Genomic DNA, 25208 nt, shown 5'->3' on the forward strand with positions numbered 1-25208 from the left:
TAATTCAGCTATAGGGACATTCTCAACAATACTTTTCCAAAACAGAAAATCCAGAACAAGTAGTCAGCTTGCTGTTCATTTGTTTTTATTGCAAAATCAGTTTCTCCATAAAAAACCTCCCAGCACACGACTTGCTGACACGTGTTTCATATTACAAAAGACTTTTTCAAGGCTGGAAATATCAAAATATACACAAATAAATACACTATACACATATATATACGTTTACACAAGACAACATAAATATCTACATATGTACACGTAAAATTGTTGATACACATTATGAATATTGAATAATATTTGATTATATACAGACATATATAATACAAAATAAACCACAAAACAACACATCTAACGATGTCACAATTTCACTCAAGAATGGACATAGTTATTACTATACCATGGTGTATGACGAAGACACAATTATGTTGAATAGAAGAAATGTTGCCAATCATGTCTATACTTGTAAGAGGGAGTAGATAGAGAGGAAAATATAATCAGCAGAGGAAGCAGAAAGGTGATAGAATACACCCAAATAGCCAAAAAGGGATGCTAACACCCATGATAGTAATAAGAATATATAAAAAAGAATGTAACCCACCATATAACTAGTACATATCACAAAAGTCAGGACCATGTAACATACTAAAGAGATCAGGAACCTTGTAGGGACCAAGCCTGGTCACACCTACAATAGAAATTATAGAGATCACTACCATGTAACTGTGGTCTCTCATGCCCTAAAGGAGAATCAAGCATATTAATATTCACAGTCCAAAAACGGCCAAGGTGTCAGGGTGGAAAATCCAATAATAACTGGTGTCAGAGTGGATGATCCTGTAAAAACAGATCTGTCAGATAGCACAACAGGCTAGACTAGGTCAAAGTTATAGAAATACAGTCATAAAATGAGTTGTGAACAGCATGGTTCACAAATCTAGCCAAGGATTTTACATACCTACTGTTACCACATCCAATCGTGAGTATATCCATACGTGCAAGTGCAAGCGCAAACACACTCATCAAAAGAACAATCTCATTGCTATCGGTGTTGAACAAATTAGTTTTAAAAGATAGTTGGCAGTAATGAGTTTCCAAAACAATCAATTCACAATCGCCGACCGTTCTACAGGCGATAGTTCTCGCTCCTTTCCTTCTAGTCCAATCAGTAAAATTAATCTACACCAATAACGGGAAAAAAACGACAAATGGAAAAACTGGATGCCCTATGTAGTTCATAACTTAAACTAAACTATAGCACTTCCTGCAGGAGCTACTGCCCAGAGTAAATGGCTGGCCACACTTGTTAAGAAGCCGTCACAAGTGAGAAGCACCAATTTCCCCAATGCTCCGCTATTATTTACTTTTTACCCAGGTCCCACCATTGTAAGCAGTAACCTGGGAAAACAAACACAGCAAAAAACCTTGTATGAGTTCTCCATAGCACGATATCCATATTCCTAACACTGGATAAGGCAAACAGCCTCCTGACAAACTCTCCTAATTGCTCACCTGCTGGGCAGCGTATCCCGCAGCAAAAAGTCCCTTCCTCCGATACCGGGTTCAACAAAAAACTCATCGAAGCTTGTTTAAATGGAGACGTGATTCCCACGACGCCAATCACGTGACCGCTTCATAATAGAAACTGAGGAGCAACCAGTGTATCTCCTAAATCTTTTCCAATACGGAGGCCACATTAGACTACCTCCCAGTCTTGCAGACTAACTAACAGAGTCAAGTTGATGGACCATAGTCAAAGCATTTCCACAATAAATTCTTGTGAGCGCTTGAAATAAAAGCTAAAATGGACATTGGTAAAGTACACCCTAATTCTCCCTAATCGCCCGCTATGACTATCAACACACCATCTGCATCAATTCGGCTCCTCGTCAATGGAACGGACCATTTAAATTCTGCCCTCTGTACCACGCCAAATATCCATGCACACTCAACAGGTGTGTAATTTGTGCTTGTCCCACGAGCACAAGGAACAAGTTTGCGAAAACGTGCCGCTCTTTCAGGTCGAAGTAAACTCTCCGAATTAGTCTGCTAGACATCGAGAGATGCAGCAGTTGGATGTCACACCAGACCTCTTCAGCGAAGAATCTGAGCAGGAAGAGGTATCGGCGGCAGAAGAAGAGATAGCTTCGGCTCCATCTGACACCGGGTCTGACCTACAGATCGACCTCGAAGACGACGATGTTCCGCAGGGACAAGGGGACGTGACTACTGAAGCTACCTTCCTGCTGTCCCCCCCCCCCCCCCGCCCCCCTCCCCCCTCCAACCCCCTCCTCCGTCCCTAAAGAAATCTAAGGCTTCGGTACCACCTCCGCCTCAAGGCCAAGGTCGCCGCGAGAAGAGGTTTCTCACACCCCGCCTCATGGCTCGGCACTGAAACACTCCGAAAAGCCTTCCGGCTCGGGACCGAGCCAGCCAATGCCCACTTTTGAGCCGAAACCTTCGGTCTCCAAATCCAAGATTGGTTCCCCACCGAAATCTTGGGAACCGAAATCTTCAAACCTAAAAAACCTTTGAAGTCGAAAGCCTCAGCACCAAAATGACTTTCCAGCTCGGCTCTGAAAGCTTCGGTGCCGAATCCAAAGACTTGCCTGCAACACAGCCGGATCCAAATAAAGACACTACCGCCTGCATCGGATCCAAAACAGAACAAACTGTAAAGCACAAGCTTTCTGATGAGGACAGCCCATACAAAATTCCTTTGAAAAGGAAAAGTGTAGGCACTAGCCTTTTCCATACTTTTCCACCTCCACCTCCACCCTCTTCACCACAGCTTATTCATTGAATATTACACCTAGCCTCTCCCCTCCATCTCAACTTGATACAGGTGACACTGACGATGATGATATACATGTACTAGATCCTTGGAAGGATTACAATACTCATCTTCCACAGGTTACAGACCCTGATCTTTATCATGCTAGGCCATCTACACCTGATGACAATGTCATACCAACTACTTCTTGCCAGGGCAGCAAAATGCCATGGGGAGGAGCTACATAAAGAGTCTCTAGAAGCAGAGTTTCTGTTTGACACTTTAGCTGCACATACATCTAACCAAACTCTCCCTACGCTCAAGGGTATGTTTAGGCATACAGACAATATTTTTAAAGATCCTGTCCATGCTAGAATTCTTACTTCCAGAGTGGACAAAAATATAAACCTTCCCCCACAGATCCTATTTTTATCCAATGTCAATTCTCAAGCATCAGGGTATGCCCCTCCCCCAGCTAAAGAATCAAAACGTATTGATGCTTCAGGCAAACGTGTAGCAGCACAAGCCGCGAATCACTGGCGTATTGCCGATACGCAGGGCCTACTAGCAAGGTATGATAGGGCACATTGGGATGAAATGGAGCAATTGCTTCAGTTTCTCCTAGACAAGCATAAGGCTAAAGCTCATGACTTAGGCCAAGAAGGGAAGTTCATTTCCAATGCTTCTATCAGATGCGGTCTAGATGCAGCTGACACCACAGCTAGAGAAATAAACACTAGCATCTTGTTAAGACGCAATGCTTGGTTATGGATTTCAGGATTCAAGGCTGAAGTCCAACAATCCATCTTAAATATACAATTTGATCAAAAACATCTTTTTGGCCCCTATGTTGATTTAGAACTCGATAAAAAGAAAAAGGATACTGATGTGGCAAACTTCAATCTCCCTCACACAGAAGTTTCTTTCGGTTCTATTTTTATATAGGAGGGTCCAAGTCTATTAATACAAACCAGAGCACTTCTTCCTTCAAAGGCAATTCTCAATCCTCCTTTACAAAAGGATTTTACAGAGGGGGTTATAGAGGAAATAGTCCTAGGGGCAGAGGTAAAATCACCAAACCCGCATTTCCCCTTCCTCTAACCAGCAGTGACTTCCCAACACTTCCCACAGAGTATTCCACACCTATCCTTGGGAGACTTCAAAACTTTCTCCCTGTTAGGCAATCCAATAACATCCAACAAATGGGTGCCTAGAATTATCCAACATGGCTACTGCCAAGTGCTTACCAACAATCCTCCAAGCATTCCTCTTCGATCCCACAAAATATCACCAGACCATCTACAGCAAGAGGTGCTTTCTGTATTACAAAAAGGGCTATAGAACCAGTCCCGCTACAGTACCAAGGGTTTACTTTCTGATCCCCAAAAAGGACGGATCTCTGGGACATATTCTCAATATCAGGGAGTTAAACAAATACATATTGTCAGCACACTTTCACATGGTCACTCTTCAACAAGTGCTTCACCTGTTGCAGCAGAACGAATTCATGTCTATGCTAGATCTAAAAGATGCCTACTTTAATATTCCAATCCATCCCGCTCATTGCAAATACCTCAGATTTGTGATAGCAGGCAAACATTTCCAATTCAAGGTACTTCAATTTGGTGTCACCACAGCCCTCAGAGTGTTCACCAAAGGTCTTGCTGTAGTAGCCGCTCATCTCAGAAGACAATGTATACATGTCTTCCCTTACCTGCATGACTGGCTTATCAAAGTAAGCCCTCACCAGAACTGTATACTACACACTCAGACCACAGTACATCTACTTAATCAGTTGGGGTTCACAATAATGCACATAAATCTCACCTGTGTCAGGCACAAATAGATGTGTCCGCCACAGCGTACAACGCAAAATCCCCAAAGTTCACATCCACGTTCCCACACCAAGCATCCAAGGGCAATGCAATGCTTACTGGGTAAGTAACAGAATCCTTTTTCTAGCTTCATAGAGACAAAGTAGTGCTCAGAAGAAACCCAGAATGCTTTCCAAAAGTAATTTCACCTTTTCATATTAATCAATCAATAGAAATGCCTGTCTTCTTTTCACAACCTGACTCAGTTGCAGAGAGGGTTTTACATGCTTTAGATGTTAGAAGTGCTTTAATGTATTATATTTACAGAACTAAAACTTTCAGAAAGATTAAGCAATTATTCATTGCTTTTGCACCTCCCGAAATTGGAAATGCTATTTTTAAATCTGGAATTGCAAGATGGATAGTAAAATATGTCCAAGCTTTTTATGCTAAAGCCAAAAGACTTCAACCTGCTCCCCCTAAAGTTTAATCTACTCATAAAATAGGGGCTTCTATGGGGTTTTTAGGGAATATTCATATTGCTGATATTTGTAAAGCTAATTAACAACCACAGGGGCTGTCCACAAACTACGAACGAGGGACAAAGTACTTATTATATCAAACAAAAGGCTCAGGGGGAAAGAAATATTAAAAATTGGAAAGATATCCAATGTGAGAGTTAAAGAAGCCCTTCACAACAGCCTAATAGTATCAAAATTATTCATTTATTTCAACATTTCAGAGAGTTTGTTTTGAACATATTAATAATCTCAAGCAAGAAAAACGCTGGTGTACAAAAAAACAATACATATAAACCAGACAGGTGGCAACAACAATATAAATCACAAAAAAGGAGGAACACCATAAACATAAATACTATGTCAGTGTACAAAATTTTAAAGCCACAGAGAAGCGTCGACGGCGTTTCGACCGATATATTATTTAGCGGTCATCTTCAGGACTCAAAATTGTTCTTGAGCAAGAGATCTTTAGCTTAAGAAGGTTGGGAGGATAAACCAGTTTATAATTTAAGGTCCTCCAGAATTATTAATCCGTAACGCAAAAAAAGCGGGTAAATTCAAAGTAGAGTGTAGTCACTCAAAAGTGGAAATCATCAAACCATTCAGCTGGCCACTTAATGGCCCGACTGGTTGTGTGAAATTTTCACCAATTCATCGCCTGTGGGCGCCTATTCATTTCAACGGCCACTCAATGGATTCCGCGTGCAGAAAGCCGGAACTACGGCCGTAGTTCCGGGTTCAATTCCCGACGCGGCAGGGTCTTGAGCTCAAATGTCCATGGACTCGATAATTCTCGCTTCGGTGCCTGACCTAATCATGGGTTCACACTCTGCAACTCTGGGCATTAAGCTTGCTTAATCTCCACAACGGCCCCCCCGCGGCGGGATGCCTGGCTTTCACCTTGGGGATGCCCTGTAGGGGCTATCTCACAGGAAAAAGCCAGGACGGGTTCCCAAGGCAAGCGCAGAGATACCCCTTCGGGGGTCGATTCTGGCGCTATATAAGAAACATAATAATAATAATAATAATAATATCTATGAAAAAACTTCAATTACCCCAAAAAAAGGTGTTCTGGGCCTTTCGAACTTTAGGAACTATCAAACCGCATATCTTTGTAAACCGGGTTCTAACTGGCTACTCCCTCAGGCTAACAACCCAGTCTGGACGGACATAGAAAGGTCAATCATCAACAAAATGCCTTTGCCTGCTCTCCTCACCATGGATATATCCTCCTTACCCCACTAGAAAAATATCTTGCTTATTACTAAAACAGCCCTACTACAACTGGAACATTAAAAATTAACATATCCAACTTGTCCTCTCTCTGGTATAATCCGGACCTGAAGGTTGATGGAGGTATGCTCCATTGGGAACATTGGTCTTCAAATGGCATAAATCTAGTCAAAGACCTTTTTTACAGGAACCCTCGCCTTGCCCTTTTCCGTGCTTCAGTCTTGTCACGGGCTAAACACAATAGATTTTTATGAATTCCTAAAGCTAAAATCCCTCCTCACGATACGCTCTAGTAAACCTTCCAATCCGTCGATACTATCAAAGATGCTACAGCTACTAAAGTCAGGACACACCGTCTTTAAAATATATAAACTATCCCCTAAGCCTCGCAAATCTTGCATGAAGTGTGAAGAAAAATGGGAATCCGAAGCTAACTCTAGCAATATCCAATTCGATTGGGAGAAGATACATATCTCCCCCTTCTCGAGTAAAATCTCTGTTATCGCAAACCAATCTGATGCTAATAAATAGGACATACCGGACACCTGAGAGGATTTTAAACTCCATCTCAGTGAGAGCCCCAGGTGCTGGAATTGCACATCTCACGTTGGTAATCTTGCCCACATGCTCTTTCATTGCCCTAATCTAAAAACATATTGGGTTAAGTTTACAAATATATAGGCAATACCTTCAACATAGCCCCGCCCCCAGATAATTTTCCATTTTCCTATGTCCTACTAGGTGCTCTGGATCCTAAGATAGCAGATGTGGATGATCGATACTTGTTAAATCTTATGCTCACTTTAGCCTTCTAAAATTATTCTGAACAAGTGGAAGAACTTCAAAGAAGTCTCATTTAGGGTGTGGCAAGAATGGTTATCCTTCCTTAGAGGAGCAGAAAACGTCGCCCTCCACGCCTCTCCCTGGCGTAAATCATACAGGAAATTGTGGAAGTCCCTAGACGCCTTTTCTTTCTCATATGACCCTCCGTGAAAGTTGACTTAATTCCTCATAATATATTACTTGTAGAAGGCTATATTCACAATGACAGCCCTGTACTGTATTGTATTTTCCTTCATTGCAACTATGAAATCTGTATTGCTTGATATACCTGGACTGTGTAGTAGTCTTATTACTATCCATGCGATGACTGTTTGGATGTCCCCTACAGCTTCACTGCGCTCAATATGGCAAGGCACTTGAGTAACTTGTTGTTTCTTGCTGTTTTCTATTTTGTTGTTTTTTTATTTGTTTCTATTTACTTTGTATTTCTTATGATTTGTCAGCAATCTCATTTTCGCATTCTTACTGTCACCATTATTATTTGTTAATTTCTTGAAAATGTAATAAAAATGATTTGCGAAAAAAAGAAGTGTCCATTAGAAGAATGTTACTTACCTTTTGGTAATGCTCTTTCTCAGTGATGCATATTACCAACAAAGAAGTGTAAGGCAGAATATGTATTTTAGAATGAGTAATGAAGCTGTTTACTTTCACCACCACCTACTCTGTTCTTTTTTCCATGCTTTTCATTCATCTCTTCTTTCTCCAAACTTGGCCCTACCAAGACAGAGCATGTAGTGAAGTTTATTATGCATAAGAGTGGCTAAGAAAGTGTAGCAAAGATGTAAGTTGTGGGGATTTTTTTTAAAACTTGTAGTCTGAATATATGGTGAAGATTGTCATACTTATGCACTTATGTTCTGTATGTACATGCCTTCTGGATGAATTGCATGGAATGTTTTAAATGCGGAAACACAAAATAGAATGCAAGTACCTTTGAAACAATAAAAAAATAGTTTAAGCAACAAATTATCACAATTTTTGTATTCTTTCTTTTAGATGGTAAAACTCCAGGAAATTTTTAAGACCTTCTATCTAGGAAAGCACAGTGGTAGAAAGCTCCAGTGGCAGTCAACATTAGGACACTGTGTATTGAAAGCAGAGTTTAAAGAGGCAAGTTATTTGGTAATAATTGTGATTTGAAGCCAGTGTGTAATCTATTTCCTTGATGTTCAAGAAGTTTCACCTAATTTCCTGATTTCCAACTACCTTAGCAACATTTTGTTAAGTTGATCCTGAAGATTCATTGCTCTGATTTACTGGTCTACACAAATCATATCCAGTTAAGAACCATACTTTATTTCAGAAATTAACTTAGTTTTTAAAGATAGGGAATATAGGAATACTGAACGATATCTAATTTTGTATGATTGAGTGGGCACATTTATTTTGGGTGGGTGCGACGTCTGCAGCTGGTACAGAATGCTGTGGCCGGCTGGTGATGAACTTATCGAAATATCATTCAGTCACAGTCTCCATTAGGACGCTGCACTGGCTCCCTTTGGACCGAAGGATCCTTTTCAAAACACTGTGCCTGACTCATGATGCCTACTATGGCTCTGGCCCATATGGGATTAAGGCAATTCTCCATCGATATATTCCCACCAGACACCTCCGGTCCTCAGATAAAAATCTGCTAACAGTACCCAAGTTTAAAAAGGCGCTCTAAAAGTTAAATGTTCATTCATTCATTCATGTACGTATGCTGGCACAGGAGGACTCCCCAGTGGTGCCTCTACAGGTAATGGTTCTGTCATGGTGGAGATCTGGCAGATACCATTTTGATCTCTTGAGACATTGCAGCATCCCTGATGTGGTGGCAGTTGAGGAACACCTTGCTCAAGCAATGTCCCCTTACCATCCTCTAGCTGTGACCACATTGTTGTCGGATTCACCCTCGGGTGGGGTGCTCATCTGTATTCTCCAGAGTAGCAGGTAATGCACATCAGTTTACTCAAACTGTAGGCAGTTTGGCAAATACTCAAGGCTTTGCTCTCTTCCCTTCACAGTCAGTCTGTCCAGATCTAGACTTAACAATGTGACTGCTTTGTGGTACTGCAACAAATAGGGAGGAGATGGGTGCCTGTCATGAAGCATTCAGGTAATGGCCATGAGTGCACCAGCATGTGATCTGGCTAGTCACCAACCATCTGGCTTGCTTTCTGAACACCAGAGCTGACAGCCACAGTTAGTGTCATCGTGCTGACCAATGTGGTCTCTATCAGGAGATGGTACTGCACATCTTTGCCCTCTGTGGTACTTCTCAGGTGAACCTCTTTGCCTCTCACAGCAGTGTCTTTTGTCCACAGGTCTGTGCCCTCCTTTATACGCTACAGGGATACTTGGGGGGACACATTTTGATCAAGTGGAACTTTCCACTACCTTTCCTTCCCTACCGTTGATTCCTTTGGTTCTGAGGAAGATCTTCAGGACTGGACCTGAACCATTTTCATCAACCTGAACATTCTGAGAAGGGTGTTACACAGACCTACAAAGCACCATATCTCTTTCTACATTTCAGGGCAGGCTGCCTCTCCTAGTTGTGAGGAGCAGTGTCTGCACCCCTGCATCCAAAGCCAAAGCCTAGACCTTCATCCTTTCAGATCAGCTGACGTTTATTGTTCTTTGACTAAGACATTCTGCTCTGAAGGTGAAATTGTGGCTTGATGTACTGAACACAACATGTATCTCTTGAGGACTCTCCTATATGAAGCACCTTCACCAATCCTTATTACATGGATTCAGATGTGAGAAGGGATATTCATTTTATGCATTTGGTGCTCCAGGATTTCCTTGTCTGACCATCCTTCAGACTCCTTGGATTCTATTTAGCTGGTGAGAAATCTACAGGTACAAGTATCCATCAGAAGAAAGTTGCTTGCCTTCAGTAACCATCTGTTCGAAGCATGTGAGCTGTAGATCACATGCTTTGCATACTCCTGCCATCTAGTTTTGGGTCCGGATGTTCGCAAGTTGTTTTTGTTCGAAGAAGGCTTTCCAGTCACGAGGTAGGTGGTGACTCCTTTCGGTGATAGTGCGCATGGGGATCGACTCCATTGTTAGATTGTTTTTTTACTGCCATCAGGTTCGGACGGGTATTGCTGCGCTCCACTTTGGAATCTTTCCTCGGGTTCCCCCTCGGTGCATACTCTCTCTACCTTGACGGTATTTTTTCGAACGCATTTTCTCTTTCCGCAGTTAGATTCGAATTTTAAGAAACTTTGACTTTTTAGCTGTAAGATCTTTTGGCGGCCTTCCGGCCCATCCATGTCCGTTCGGCTCCTCGTCTATGAAACGGACTCCTTTTAAATTCTGTCCCCTTTGCCTTGAAATATCTGCATACGGACTCTCATCCGGTGTGTAAGACTGTGACACGTGCCGATCCTACAGTTCAAAGAAAACTCTCTGTGATAATCGCGCTCGAGAAATGCAGCGGTTGGATGTCACACCGGATCTCCTTGGCGAAAACTCAGAACAAAAAGAGGTATCAGCGGCAGAAGAGGAGATGGCTTCATCTGAATCTGACTCCGAATCAGACTTACAGATCAACCTCGAGGACATTCATGTGTCGCAGGGACAAGGGGACGTGGAGTACCGAAGACACCTTCCCCCACCCCCTGCCCCCACTCCCACTGTCCCTAAGAAATCTAAGGCTTCGGCACCACCTCTGCCTGAAGGCCAAGGTCAGCACTGAGAAGAGATTTCCAATGCTCCGCCTCATGGCTCTCTGAAGAGCCTTCAGGTTGGGGTCCGAGTCGGCCAAATCCCACTTCGAGTCGAAATCTTCCAGCTCGAAATCCAAGATGGGTTCTGAACTGAAACCTTCGGAACCGAAACCTTCGACACCGAAAATTAAGGAACATTCCTCCGAGTTAAAACCCTCGGCACTGAAAGGCAGTTCCGGCTCGACTCCGAAAGATTTGTTGCCGAAAAGCAAAGACTTGCCTACAACACAACCGGTTCCAAACATAGACACTGTAGTTCCTGAACTGGATCCAAATCAGAAAAAGCTGTACATTTACCCTTACACAGGGCATATCCATGCCAAAACTCCATCCAAGCACAAACTTTCTGAGGGTGATAGCCCATGCAAAATTACTCTCAAGAAAAAAAGTGTAGGCACAAGTCCTTTCCATACACTTCCATCCCCTCCTCCTTCATAACAGCTTGATCCTTTAAAGATTACACTGAGTCAGACTGCTCTACTTCATTTTCACACAGGTGACACTGACGATGTACACCAGGTCCTAGGACGGACTACACAACTGATCCTCCTCAGGACACAGACTCAGATCTTTATCCTGCCAGGCCATCTCCACCTGATGACAATCTGTCTTACCAACAGCTTATTGCTAGAGCAGCAGAGTACCACGGGGTAGAGCTGCATAAAGAGTCAAGATGAAGGTTTTCTCTTTTGACACTCTAGGATCCCATAAGGCCAGTCAGACACTGTCTATGCTCAAGTGTATGTTAAATGATTCAAAGACCTGGCTTGGCAGTTCGGGCTGGACTGTTCCCATGAGGCACAGGGCCAAGACTGATTTGCATATAGCTGTGTCTGAACTGAGGTGGCGAAGTGAGCTAAAGAATGATGATGGATTCAACCCAGATCTGTGACTGGGGCTGATTGTCTGAAAACTTTCAGCGCTCCATCCATCTCCTTGTGTTTGCCAAGTGTATGTTAAGGCACACAGACAATATTTTTTAAGATCCTGTCCGTGCCAGAATCCTTACTCCTGGGGTTGATAAAAATATAAATGTTCGCCCACAGATTCTATTTCTATTAAGGATCAGTTACCACTTGATTCTTTAGTGGTATCATATACTAGAAAGAGGCCTAACTCTCAAGCATCTGGCGATGCCCCTCCCCCAGATAAAGAATCGAAGCTTATTGAGGCTTCGGGTAAACAGGTGGCTGTGCAAGCAGCCAAACAATGGCGTATTGCTAATACGCAGGGCTTACTAGCACGATATGATAGGACCCACTGGAACCCAATGGAACAACTACTTCAGTTTCTCACGGAGGCGCATAGGGTGAAAGCTCAGGATTTAGTCCAGGAAGGCCAACTAATTTCTAATGCCTCTATCAGATGCGCTCTAGATGCAGCTGACACCGCTGCTAGAGAAGTACATACTAGCATCTTACTTCGAAGACACACATGGTTGCGGATATCAGAGTTCAGACCTTAAGTCCAACAATCCATCCTGGCTATACCCTTTGATAAAAAAAATCTTTTTGGCCCTGAAATCGATCTAGTGCTTGAAAAAGTGAGAAAGGACACAGATGTAGCAAAATCAATGGGAGTCCTTCAATCTCCCTCCAATAGAGGTTCCTTTCAGCGCTCTTTTTATACGGGAGGGTCCAAGTCCACAGGCACTGACCAGAACACTTCCTCCTACATAGGCACTTACCAATCCTCTTTTAAAAAAGGATTGTTCAGAGGAGGTTATAGGGGAAACAGTCCCAGGGGTAGAGGTAAAAACAAGGCACCTCGCACTTCCCCTTCCTCAAGCAAACAGTGTTATCCCAACACTTCCCTCCGACTATTCCACACCGGTCGGAGGAAGACTTCGAGTTTCTCCCCATTTTTAAATCAATAACAGACAAATGGGTGCTTGGAATTATCCAACATGGTTATTTCCTTGAGCTTATCAACAATCCTCCAAACATTCCACCTCGATCTCACAAAATATCCCCAGACTACCAGCACTTGCTTCAACAAGAAGTGCAATCTTTATTAATCAAAGGGGTGATAGAACCAGTCTTATGTCAGTACCAAGGGCCAGGGGTTTATTCCCTTTACTTTCTGATTACCAAAAAGGACGCCTCCTTGAGACCAATTCTAGATCTCCGAGAGTTAAACAAATACATATTGTCAGAGCACTTTCACGCGGTAACTCTTCAACAAGTACTTCCTCTCTTGCAGCAGGGTGACTTTGTCTACTCTAGATATTCCAATTCATCCCGCTCATCGCAAATACCTCAGGTTTGTGATAGCAGGCAAACATTACCAGTTCAAGGTACTTCCATTTGCCATCACCACAGCCCCCAGAGTGTTCACCAAATGTCTCGCAGTAGTAGCTGCTTATCTCAGAAGACAATGTATACATGTCTTCCCTTACCTGTGTATTGTGGCTGATAGAGACATTGCTGACATTGCTAAGTTAGCATGAGCCCAGCTGCCATGATGCTGCTTTTGCGCACCTTACTACGTGACTTTATTTTTGCAAGATTCTTTTTATGCCCTTCACATGAGAACCGTCTAATTGGTGCGTTCTCTGCTGATTCCTGGAGTTTAGTCTGAACACTGTAAGCAAGGTCGATAAACAATGCCACTTGTTGTTCTGTTCTTGTCAGTCCCTAGCACCTAAACAAAACATGCTAACACACCTGCTGCTGCTGCTGGAAACGCATGCTTTGATATTATGGCGATGCATGTTTGGATAACACACACTTGGAGAGGGATCTTTACAGGGAGAAGAGCCATGCAGCTCCTATGATGTAGATATACCATCTAGGAACTAAGGTATGGGATCTGCTGACAAAGCCCAACGATCTTCTATTATATAATAATAGTTCTTCTTGTCAAGGGTAGAGTGGTTAGGCCTTATAGTACTTTAGCCACTGTCTTTATATGATGACATCTCCCTTTATGATATTTGGCCTTGCTGCAATACTAACTGTATTGATATTATGCATTTTGTTGCTGGTTGTGGCTCTTAATCCTGCGTTTTAGAGCACAATAGTTAAAAAAAACATTTTAGACTATATTCGTGTCTCGTTCAATTCTTATTGTGGGCATGTACAAGTGAGTGAGTGAAAAGGTGTTTCTTCTTAATGCGACTCCTGAGAGATTCGGGAGTTATGTGTTCTGGTGTGTCTAAGCATTTGCATCTTCGTGATTGTTTAGGAGAGCGAGTGAGACACTATACTTAGTCGGTCCTGAGATTGTGGGTACTGAGGCGATAGGCAGGCATAGCCCCTATACACCGAGATCCGGTATTTCTGCGCATAGGTATGTATATGTGCTGAATCCATGCAACACCTGGACAACTGGCTTATCAAAGCGGGCACTTACCAGAACTGTATTCTATACACTCAGATGACTGTGCACCTACTTCACCAGTTAGGTTTTACAATAATTGCACAAAAGTCTCACCTGTGTCTGGCACAAGTGCAATCTTATCTGGGAGCTTCCCTCAACACAATCAAAGCTCTAGCCACTCCCAATGTAGCCAGAATGCACAATATTCAGGCCACACTGTTACAATTCCAGCCCAACCAATCATTACCAGCCAAAATCTTCATGCAGCTGCTGGGAATGATGGCATCCTGCATTGCAATCGTACCTCATGCAAGGCTTCACATGCGTCCTCTGCCAGAATGTCTAGCGAGTCAGTGGAATCAGTCACATGATCCATTTACCAATCTAGTGTTGGTAGACAGCCGCACTCATTGCTCTCTGCAGTGGTGGAACTTTCAAAGCGTAGCAAAAGGGGGGCTTTCATAGACCTGATTCCACAGACTATACTGCCATCAGACGCATCGTTAACAGGTTGGGGTGCCCATCTTAAACTTGACACAGTACAGGGACTGTAGTCGATCAATCACAAACATCTCCACGTCAACTACCTGGCACTTCTAGCAGTGCTCAAAGCCTTTCTCAACCAACTTGTAGGCAAGACTGTCTTCGCACAGACAAGTTGGCCTAACGGCTAAGGCGCTCGACCTAGGACCTGGGGATCTGGGTTCGAATCTCGGTAACGATGCCAAAAACCTCTTCACGTAATCTCCCCGTGCCTAAAATGAATATGTGTCCTCATGTAACGTAACTGGTGCTATGTAAAGCGCTCTGATACCCGGTTCAGTTCGGGTCTAGTTCGCGCTATATAAAACTCTGCAAAAAGAAAATGACAGCAATGTACTACCCACAGAAACAGGTAGGGACTCGCTCTCTCCAACTGTCGTGCCTTGCACAAAGCATTTGGAATTGGGCGATTCACCACAAAATCTATCTCCTAGCAGAACACTTACCAGGAGTAGACAATCCGATTGCAGACCTGCTCAGCAGACACAGGCAGCAAGTACATAAGTGGGAACTTCACCCCCAGGTTCTTCTTCCCTACTTTCAAAAGTGGGGTTTTCCACAGATCTGTTTGCTACAGCACATAACGCAAAATGCCCAAGCTGCGCATCCAGGTTCCCACACCCAGCATCCAAGGGCAATACTTTATGGATGAATTGATCAGGGATATATGCTTACGCTTTGCCGCCTCTCCCTCTAATTCCATTTCAGGTTCGGAAACTCAGGCAAACGTCCCTCACACTGATCTTAGTAACCCCCACATGAGCTAATCAACCTTGGTACACTACCCTGTTTGAGCTCTCAGTTGTTCCACATAAAAAGCTGCATCTCGCATCCTGATCCTCCCTCAGAGCCATGGAGAAATCAGACATCCAAATCTCAAAGAACTCAACCTAGCGATTTGGCTCCTGAAGTCCGTCCTAACTACCACCAGACAGTATGAATAATCTCAGAGGCCAGAAGACCTACTACTAGAGCATGTTCTGCAGCAAAATTGAATTTGTTGTCTATTGTAACAACAATAATATCAATCCACTTGATGCTTATGTACAGAACATTATTTGTTATCTATTAGATTTACAGCAATGTGGACTAGCTTACACATCCTATTGTTTACATCTAGTAGCCGTAGATGCATTCTTGCAAAATTGACTACACTTATCTCTGTTCAAAGTGCCAATGACTAAAGCCTTCATGGAACAAATAAAAAGGGTGATACCACCAAGAATTCCCCCTTCTCCAGAGTGGAATTTGAACATAGTCCTTACAAGGCTAATGTGTCCACCTTTTGAACCAATGCACAAATGTAAGTTACAATTACTATAATGGAAATTTGCTTTCTTCATAGCGATAACCTCACTAAGGAGAGTTGGTGAACTTCAGGCATTAACTATACAAAAGCCTTTCTTTCAACTTCACAAAAATAGAGTGGTTCTTCACACCAATCCTAAATTTCTCCCTAAAGTTGTTTCTGCTTTTCATATAACTCAACCAGTTGAGTTACCTGTGTTCTTTCCTCAACCTGATTCTGTATCAGAACGAGCCCTACACACACTTGATGTTAGACGTGATATACTTTACTACATGGAAAGAACCAAAGATTTTAGGAAAACAAAGCAGCTATTTGCTGCTTTTCTCTACCTCACAAGGGCAATCCTATTTCTAAGTCAGGTATTGCAATATGTATTGAAAATGTATCCGAACATGTTATGGTAAAGCAAAGAGAACTTTGTTAGTACCCCCTAGAGCGCAATCTACTCGTAAAATAGCCTCTACTATAGCCTTCTTGGTAAATATCTCCTTAGCTGATATTTGTAAGACAGCACACATTCACCAAACACTATTGTGTAGATGTGTAAGTAAGACAACAGGCAAACGTAGGCCAAGCAGTACTACGACTATTTCAAACAACTGTAACAGCTGCAGGTTAGCCACGGCTTTGGGAGCTTATTGCTATATAGTCTATGCAAAGCATGTAATCTACAGCTCACATACCTCTAACAGATAATGTTACTCACCCATTAAGCATCTCTTCTTGGCATGTAGAGCTGTAGATTCACATGCGCCCACCCACAACTTCCGGTCTCCTGTAGTTGTTGTAGTTCCTAATTCACATTCACACGCATGGAAATCTCTATTCTACATATCCTAACTCTATTTCTCACCCTCTGTGGAAAGAAAAATAACAATGGAGTTGATGCCCATGCACACTATCACTGAAAGGAGGAGTCACCTACCACGTGACTGGAAAGACTTCTTTAAACAAAAACAACTTGCAAACATCCAGACCCAACACTAGATGGAAGGAGTATGCAAAGCATGTGAATCTACAGCTCTACATGCCAAGAACAGATGCTTACTCTTTAAGTAACATTATCCTTCTAGTGCATACTGTTATCTAGCTGCACTTTCCACACCAGTCCTACCCACCTTCCTGTTCTAAAAGACAGAAGGGAAAAAAGTTGGGCAACTGACCGTACTCCGAGGTGGGTGCTAAATGCCTTTAATGACATTACCATGGCATCCCTTCTAGTGGTTGGATGGAACCAGGCCCTCCTACTAGCACAGATGTGACATTGATATTTATAAAGCGCAACAAATGCCCAAGTGCGTGTTGGCGCGAGCATACAAGGTAAGCGACAAAGACGGGGTATAAATAACAAAGATCAATAATTTCAGTGCAGACTGGAACTAAACTAAAGTGCAAAAAGCCAAGATTTCAATTGTTTCCTGAAACATGTCAAATGATGTTGATTGTATTTTAACAGAATGGGAAGTTTATTCTAAAGACTGCATGTTAGAAAGACAAACCCTCTGCCCCCCTGTAAGGCTTTGTTCCATTTGGGGATCGTCACAGTTTTAATTGCCATGGAATGAGGGGCTCTCCTACTCGTATACCAGGAAAAGGACTTCCTCAAATATTCTGGGCCATCAAAGATTTATGGGACAAGCAGAGTGCCTTATAAGCTACTCTTTTTTTAGGTCTCGCCTGCTAATTCGCTTGCGCATTGCTGGCGAGAGATATTGGGGCTTAACCAGAGCTTAATCATCCGGCGATTTCATGCAGTTCACGTGAACACAAGGACGCGCATTCTCGCCGCATGCACTTTTTTAAAGTTCTTTCATTGCCTCTTCACTTTAAGTCCTCACGCTTATCACACCCCCCTTCTCTCTAGCACGCTAACACTCATGCCACAGCCTTTCTCCCATTGGCTCTTCACTTAGTGCACGCTCTTTTCAGCTGACTCGCGCGCCTTGCGCTGATCACACCCCCTTTCTCTCCAGCACGCTCTCACGCATCCCACAGCCTCTCTCCCATTGGCTCTTCACTTTCTGCACGCTGCATTCAGCTGACCACTTTTCACAGCCTCTCCCTGTCCTGCGTGCGCCTCTCGCTCATACCACCCCCTCCCTCCCACAGACTCTCCATTCATTGGCCCTTTACTTTGTGCACGCCAACAACACGAAGCTCGCAGCCTTTCCCCAATTTTGCTGCCTACCTCACACAACTTTTACCACCCCCACCCTCTCCAGCGTGCAACTTGCTCTCCAATTTAAAGTACTTTCTCTGCGTACATAAGAAAAATACGTCCCATTGCCCCCACAACAAATCATTATACTTGGTAGTGCACGTTCGGTTTCCTTCAAGTACCACGTGCTGCCTGTTACACATGGTATTTGCCTTTTTTAGTCAATAAAAGTGAAAATGTTATCTGTTTCTTCTTTAAACACAAATTACAGCCCCAGCTCTCCCGTGAACGCTCTATGTATGCCCAAACAAACAAAGAGTAGTTAAGCCCATATGTTCCAGGAGTGCGGCTCCTGTTGTCCCAGTTCTTAGCGGCTCATCACCTCAGTGCACGTTTGGCTTTGTTCGCCTGCCATGTACCATAGGGTGCCTGTTACACAAGGTATTTTCCTTTCTCATAGTAATACAAGCTCTCTGTACTCCTTGCTTCTATATCGCCCTTTGCACTCACTCCCCTGCTGCCCAGTGTGTCTACCTCCCGGTTGCAGGCTAGCCCTTCCCCTATTACAACTTCCTGCAATCATTCCCCTTCATTCACCTTCAAGTGTTACTGTTGTTACAATGCCCATATTCATCGCTACTCTTCACATCATTGGCAGTGAGTGTTCCCAGTGCACACAGATCGCATACTGACACGCACAGGCTCCAGACTTTCATGTAAAATGTTATTCAATTGTTTGCGTACAGCCATTCTCCAATTTTGCTGCCTACTCAGACCACCCTCTCACTATCTAGCGCGCAACTCGATCTCCAATTTCGCCTCCTTCCCACAGCCATTCTCCCATTTTGCTGGCTACTCAGACCACCCCTTCCCTCTCCAGCGAGCAACTCGCTCTCCAATTTAAAGTACTTTCTCTGCGTACATAAAAGAAATACGTTCCATTGCCCCCACAACAAGTCGTTATACTTGGTAGTGCACGTTCGGTTTCCTTCAAGTACCACGTGCTGCCTGTTACACATGGTATTTGCCTTTTTTAGTCAATAAAAGTGAAAATGTTATCTGTTTCTTCTTTAAACACAAATTACAGCCCCAGCTCTCCCGTGAACGCTCTATGTATGCCCCCACAAACAAAGAGTAGTTAAGCCCATATGTTCCAGCAGTGCGTCTCCTGTTGCCCCAGTTCTTAGCGGCTCATCACCTCTCAGTGCACGTTCGGCTTCGTTCGCCTGCAATGTACCACGGGGTGCCTTTTACACATGGTATTTTCCTTTCTCACAGTAATACAAGCTCTCGTTACTCCTTGCTTCTATATCGCCCTTTGTACTCACTCCCCTGCTGCCCAGAGCGTCTACCTCCCGGTTGCAGGCTAGCCCTTCCCCTACTACAACTTCCTGCAGTCATTCACCTTCATGTGTTACTGTTGTTACAATGCCCATATTCATTGCTACTCTCCACATCATTGGCAGTGAGTGTTCCCAGTGCACACAGATCGCATACTGCATGTGTGATCTAGTACCACAGCTCCTATGGGACAACAGTCGTAACATCGCAATTAAGGCCTAGGACTGCGGTGAAGCCCATCTTGCCGTGTTTGTTGCCCAGTTACCCAGGCACACTGAATGGGTGTTGTTGCGCACATAAGTTAAAATGTACATAAAAGGCATTTAAAAATGCCATGGAGACTAGGCCATCCACCTGACTAATTCCTTCCCCCCCCCCCCCCCCCCTCCCCGCCCTCACCCCCCCCCCCCCCCCCACTCCGTCTCTACCGCGCGCCCCGCTCTACAATTTCATTAACATAAACACACAGGCCACAGACTTTTAGAAACTAAACTACAACAGGATACTGGAGTGCTTTAAGCACCGTCGTAAAGATTCTAATCTGTTGTCAGGCAGCATCTGTGAAATGCTAATTTGAACAGCAGGATGCGAAGCTCTTGTTAAACCAAAAAAAAAACTACTGCTGAAAGGTGGGCTACAACACAAATTCCCTTGTCACAAAATAACATGCACAGCAAATGTTATTAGTTTGTGTTAGTAAATACAAAAAAACATTTTTCAATAGTTTACATTCTGCACCTAGAGCTGCACCTTAAATGTTATTACTTACGTTTCGTTATGATAAATACATTTAATTTAAAAACACAAAGGGCACATCTTATCTCCCAATCAGCTGGCTACTCAGACCACCCCCTCTCTCTCTAGCACGTGCATTGCTCTCCATTTGTTTTTGAAACACTCAGCCCCCAGATTTGCATGTCAAATGTTATAAATTTGTCTTCGTTACTGAAAATACGTGTTTTTGAAAAACATTATATGGGGGAAAAAAAGTTTACACTTGGCGTACACACAACATTGCCATAAAGGCAATACTTCACCACTATACATCTACAGCAAACAATCAGCCCAAAGACATCCCCACTAGTGCATCTTCAACACAAGCTTGCTTTTTTTAATTTGACATTCTTACCCTGAACTGCACCTTAAATATTATTACTTAGATTTCTTTAATAATAATAAGTAGCGTTTGAAAACAAAAAGACCACAGCTTCTCGTCCAGTAAGCTGTCTACTCACCCCTCCCTCTCCAGCGCGCACACGTTTAATGTGATTAATTTACATTCAGCCTACAAACTTACACGTAACATTTTATTAATTTGTTTGCATGCCTAAAATAACGTTTGCTTTACATTGTTAAAGATTTGCCCCCAAACTTGCGCGTTAAATGTTATAACTTGTTTTGCGTTTATAAAAAAAACTTTGTTTTACAAAAAGACGAAACACACAACCTCTCCCATCACCCACAATTCTTCTATCCATCCATCCATCCCCACCACTCCATTCATCCATTCCCCCACTCGATACATCCATCCATCCATCCCCCCACTCCATCCATCCATCACCCCAACTCCATCCATCCATCAACCCCACTCCATCCATCCATCAACCCCACTCAATCCATCCATCCGTTAATCGCCCCACTACATGCATCCATCTATCCCCCCAACTACAAAAATCCATCCATCCATCCACCCACAACAATCCATCCATCCAAACACAACTTACCACTACAGCATTACTCTGCACCACCACATTATCACTCCACAGCACCACTCAACAACACTACACCATCACTCAGCACCACCCCAGAAAGAGCAAACTGAAAAGATATACTACCTAAAAAAAATATACAGTTACACTCCAAGCAAAAGTTTTAACAAAAAATTAAATTGCATTAAGAAGACGACATTACTAATAACAATATGTCCGGAAAGTAGAACTATTTCCTTCAATATACATTACGAACACTAAAACGCTAAGAAAAATAAAGACCAAATAACAACCTCCAAATGGATCAAATATTACAACCTAATAAAAAACTTTCGCAAAAGCTTTGCATCAAACCACAACGCAAATAGAACAATAATGACATATCAATACTGTACATAAGCTAAAAAATAAACATCAAATGTACACACCAAACTAAGTAAACATGTCAAGATATTAATAAAGATCGTAATAAATACGTAGCACATCAAAAAATCAAGAAAGTTCTATAGCTAATCACAAAGTGCATAAGCAAAATAAATTTAAGTCAGGAAAATGTCACATACAAACAATACATTGCTATACATTAAATATCGATAAATTAAAACATAGCACGTCCACAGTTTATAAACTTACAGAAATCTATAGTAAGTACATACGCTAAAAAAAGTCGTGATACACAAACGTCGGAATTAAATACAAAACACTACTAAATTTAGTGAAAAATATACACACAAGCAATAATACATTGATCATAATGTAGTAAATAATATAAAACTTTATTCTTACCTGTCAAACGACGCAGCCACAAGACCGGAAGAAGAACACGCCTTTCCCATGCGGAAATTCATGGCGATATGGGAATTTCCCGGTTGACGCAAAGCTACGTCACAAAACGTATCGCTGCCATTGGCTGGAAATTACGTCACACCATTAACAAAATCAAAGGTACAAAAAAACTAGAATGCTAAACACAATTACGTACAGAACGTAAAGGACAAACCTAGCATCCGCCATTTTTAAATTGAAAAAAAAGGACAATAAAGTTACAACAAAATTGCATCACACACATAAAATTAAAAAAACGATACATACATACACACACACATTAACATAAAACATACAAATAAAACATGCAAAACACACTCACACACCATCACATCTGCTAAATAACATACAAACATCACACACTAAGCAGAACGCCACAACATACAAGACACTCCTAATGTTAAAGGACAGCTTCACTCTTCAATAACACAGCACTAATACACACCACCACAGCATCACACCAGCACAACTCTGCACCACCAAATCAACACTCGGCACCGCCATAGATACACTCAGAACCACCAAAGCACCACTCAGCACCAGCACAGCATTACACAGCACAAACACAGCACAACAACAGCACCACTTAACTCCACCACAGCACCACTAAGCAAAAGGCCAGCATCACTAAACGCCACAACAGCATCACTTTACACCACCAGAACAACACTCAACGCCAAATCAGAATCACTCAGCAACACACCAGGAACGCTCAGCACCACCACATTATCACTCAGCAGCACAACATTAACACTGAGCGCAACAAGAGCACCACCACACAACAACTCAACTCCACCACAACACCACTCAGCACCACCACAGCATCACTCAACACCACAAAAGCAAAAACACAGCACCACTCAGCACCCCAAAAACAACGCTAGGCACTCCAACAGCATCACTCAACAACACCATTACATTACTCAGCACCAGCCCAGCATTAGTCAGCACAATAACAGCACCACTCAGCACCACCACAGCACCACTCAGCACCACACCAGCATCAAAAAGGGACACACCAGCATCACTGTACACCACCACAGCACCACTCAAAAACAGCACAGCAGCAATCAGCACCACACCAGCATCACTCAGCGCAACACCAAAATAAATAAATAACACCCAAACATCACTCAGCGCAACACCAGCATCACTCAGCACCACCCATAAATCAACATTAGCACAACACCAGCATCACTCAGCACCACACCAGCACTGCTCACCTTCACCACATTATCAATAGGCAGCACAACATTAACACTAAGCGCAACACCAGCACCACCACTCTACACCACAACAACATAACTCAGCACCACAACACCATCACTCAAAGCAAACACCATCAACACTAAGCGCAACAACAGAATGACTCGGCACCACCACAGCAACACTCACCAACACCACAGCACCACTTTGCGCCACAACAGCATCACTAAGCACCACCACAACACCACGAAGCATGCACAACTCAAAACAAACACAGCAGCAGTAACGAAAACCACAGCACAACTCAGCACCACCACAGCAACACTCTGAAATCAGCACTCCTAAAAAAGCATCAAAAACATCCATCTTTTTCACCACTCCAAATTCACACTACAAATAAAATCTCAAACTACAGGCTCAAAATCTACGCTCACTCAATATATCGCCATGCACAGACACACAACACTACAACACCGCCCTCTCTCTAACACTATACCAACATCACTAACTCTACAACACTCACTCACTCTTAACGCCTTCTATAATTACATGCTTACATCTCTTCACCCGTCATAATATGAAACTCTATTCCAGCACTTCCTTCTTCAAGTCCCAGTTCTCAGCAAAAATTAAATGTATCAATGTTTAAAGCTTTATTACAAAAAGTAGAAAGAAAAATGTTGTTACACTTTTAATCTTCATTTTTACAAATGTTATAATACGTTACACATTATCACAAAACAAAATAAGGTAGTGCCATTATACATTACTGGAAATATTATGGAAATATTAATTATTTATAAAAAATATAAGCCATTACAATTTGTCATATCAATACATGTACGTCAGGGAAATACTAAGCATGTACATTTAATAATGCTATAGGTGTCACATTTGCAATTTCTAAAAAAAAATCCCATTTATAATAAAATTAATACATTTGAAATTATAAAAACAAACATAAATTAAATAATTATTACATTTACAAGACCAATAACTCAAACTTTTCTAATGCGAGACCTATTGCATTTCCAATGCTTGTTTGATCAGCAGCAAATGGAGCTTCGCTAACTTGTGAGAGACTGACTTAAACTTTGGTACTCTCAAAAGAAGACTAGAAGCTGTATTGTGCAAACATTTTAATCTATTTGAAAAGCATTGCTGAATGCCCAGATAAAGGGTATTACGATGATCCAACCTGTAAAATATCAACGCTGTGACCTCAACATTCTTAAAAGGATAAAACAGGAGGAATAGAGCTTATTGATCTGATCAGACAAAGTAAGTTTAGAGTCAAAAATCGCTCTCAAATTCTTAACTTTCAAACCAGGAAGGGGACACAAGTATTGCATCCACCAGGTAGAATTCCAAAAGTGAACGTTTTTACCAAAGAAGAGGACCTCTGTTTTAACCAAGTTTAATTTCGCTCATACATCTGTTGAAGTGTCACAAGACATCTTCGACATCACTGGAAATCAACACTACAATTTGGGTATCGTCAGCCTCTGAAGTGGTAAAAAAAACAAAAGAGCGGATAAACCTTGCTAAGGGCGCAACATACACATTGGACAACATGGGGCTCAATGACAACCCCTGAGGTATCCCACAGGGCACTGAGAACAATTGAAACCTGATCACTCCCAGGGCAACAGACTGATTCCTGTGAGTTAAAAAAGATTGGAAGAGATACAGCGCTGTTCCACAAATCCCTATTTCCTCTAAGAGAACAGAATGATTTACTATGTTGAATGCTGTGGATATGTCCAAAAGGATCACTGCATCTTTCCCTACAAAGTCCATAATGGATCTGGTCTCCTCCGTGACCTCCACCAGATCCTATTCTGTGCAATGTTTTTTCCTAAAACTATATAGGGTATGCTCTAAGAC

General features: G+C 42.5%; 1 protein-coding gene across 1 annotated transcript in view; it reads left to right on the top strand.

Moving 5' to 3' along the window:
• Positions 1 to 25208, top strand: part of CUL4B (cullin 4B) — a 938104-nt gene that overhangs the window by 741388 nt on the left and 171508 nt on the right. The window contains exon 17 of the mRNA XM_086918515.1: positions 8184 to 8297. Coding sequence (XP_086774641.1) covers positions 8184 to 8297 — 114 coding nt within the window. The remainder of the gene's footprint in view (positions 1 to 8183; positions 8298 to 25208) is intronic.

This window comes from Lissotriton vulgaris, chromosome 4_1, assembly GCF_964263255.1.
Source record: "Lissotriton vulgaris chromosome 4_1, aLisVul1.2, whole genome shotgun sequence".
Taxonomy (NCBI): domain Eukaryota; kingdom Metazoa; phylum Chordata; class Amphibia; order Caudata; family Salamandridae; genus Lissotriton; species Lissotriton vulgaris.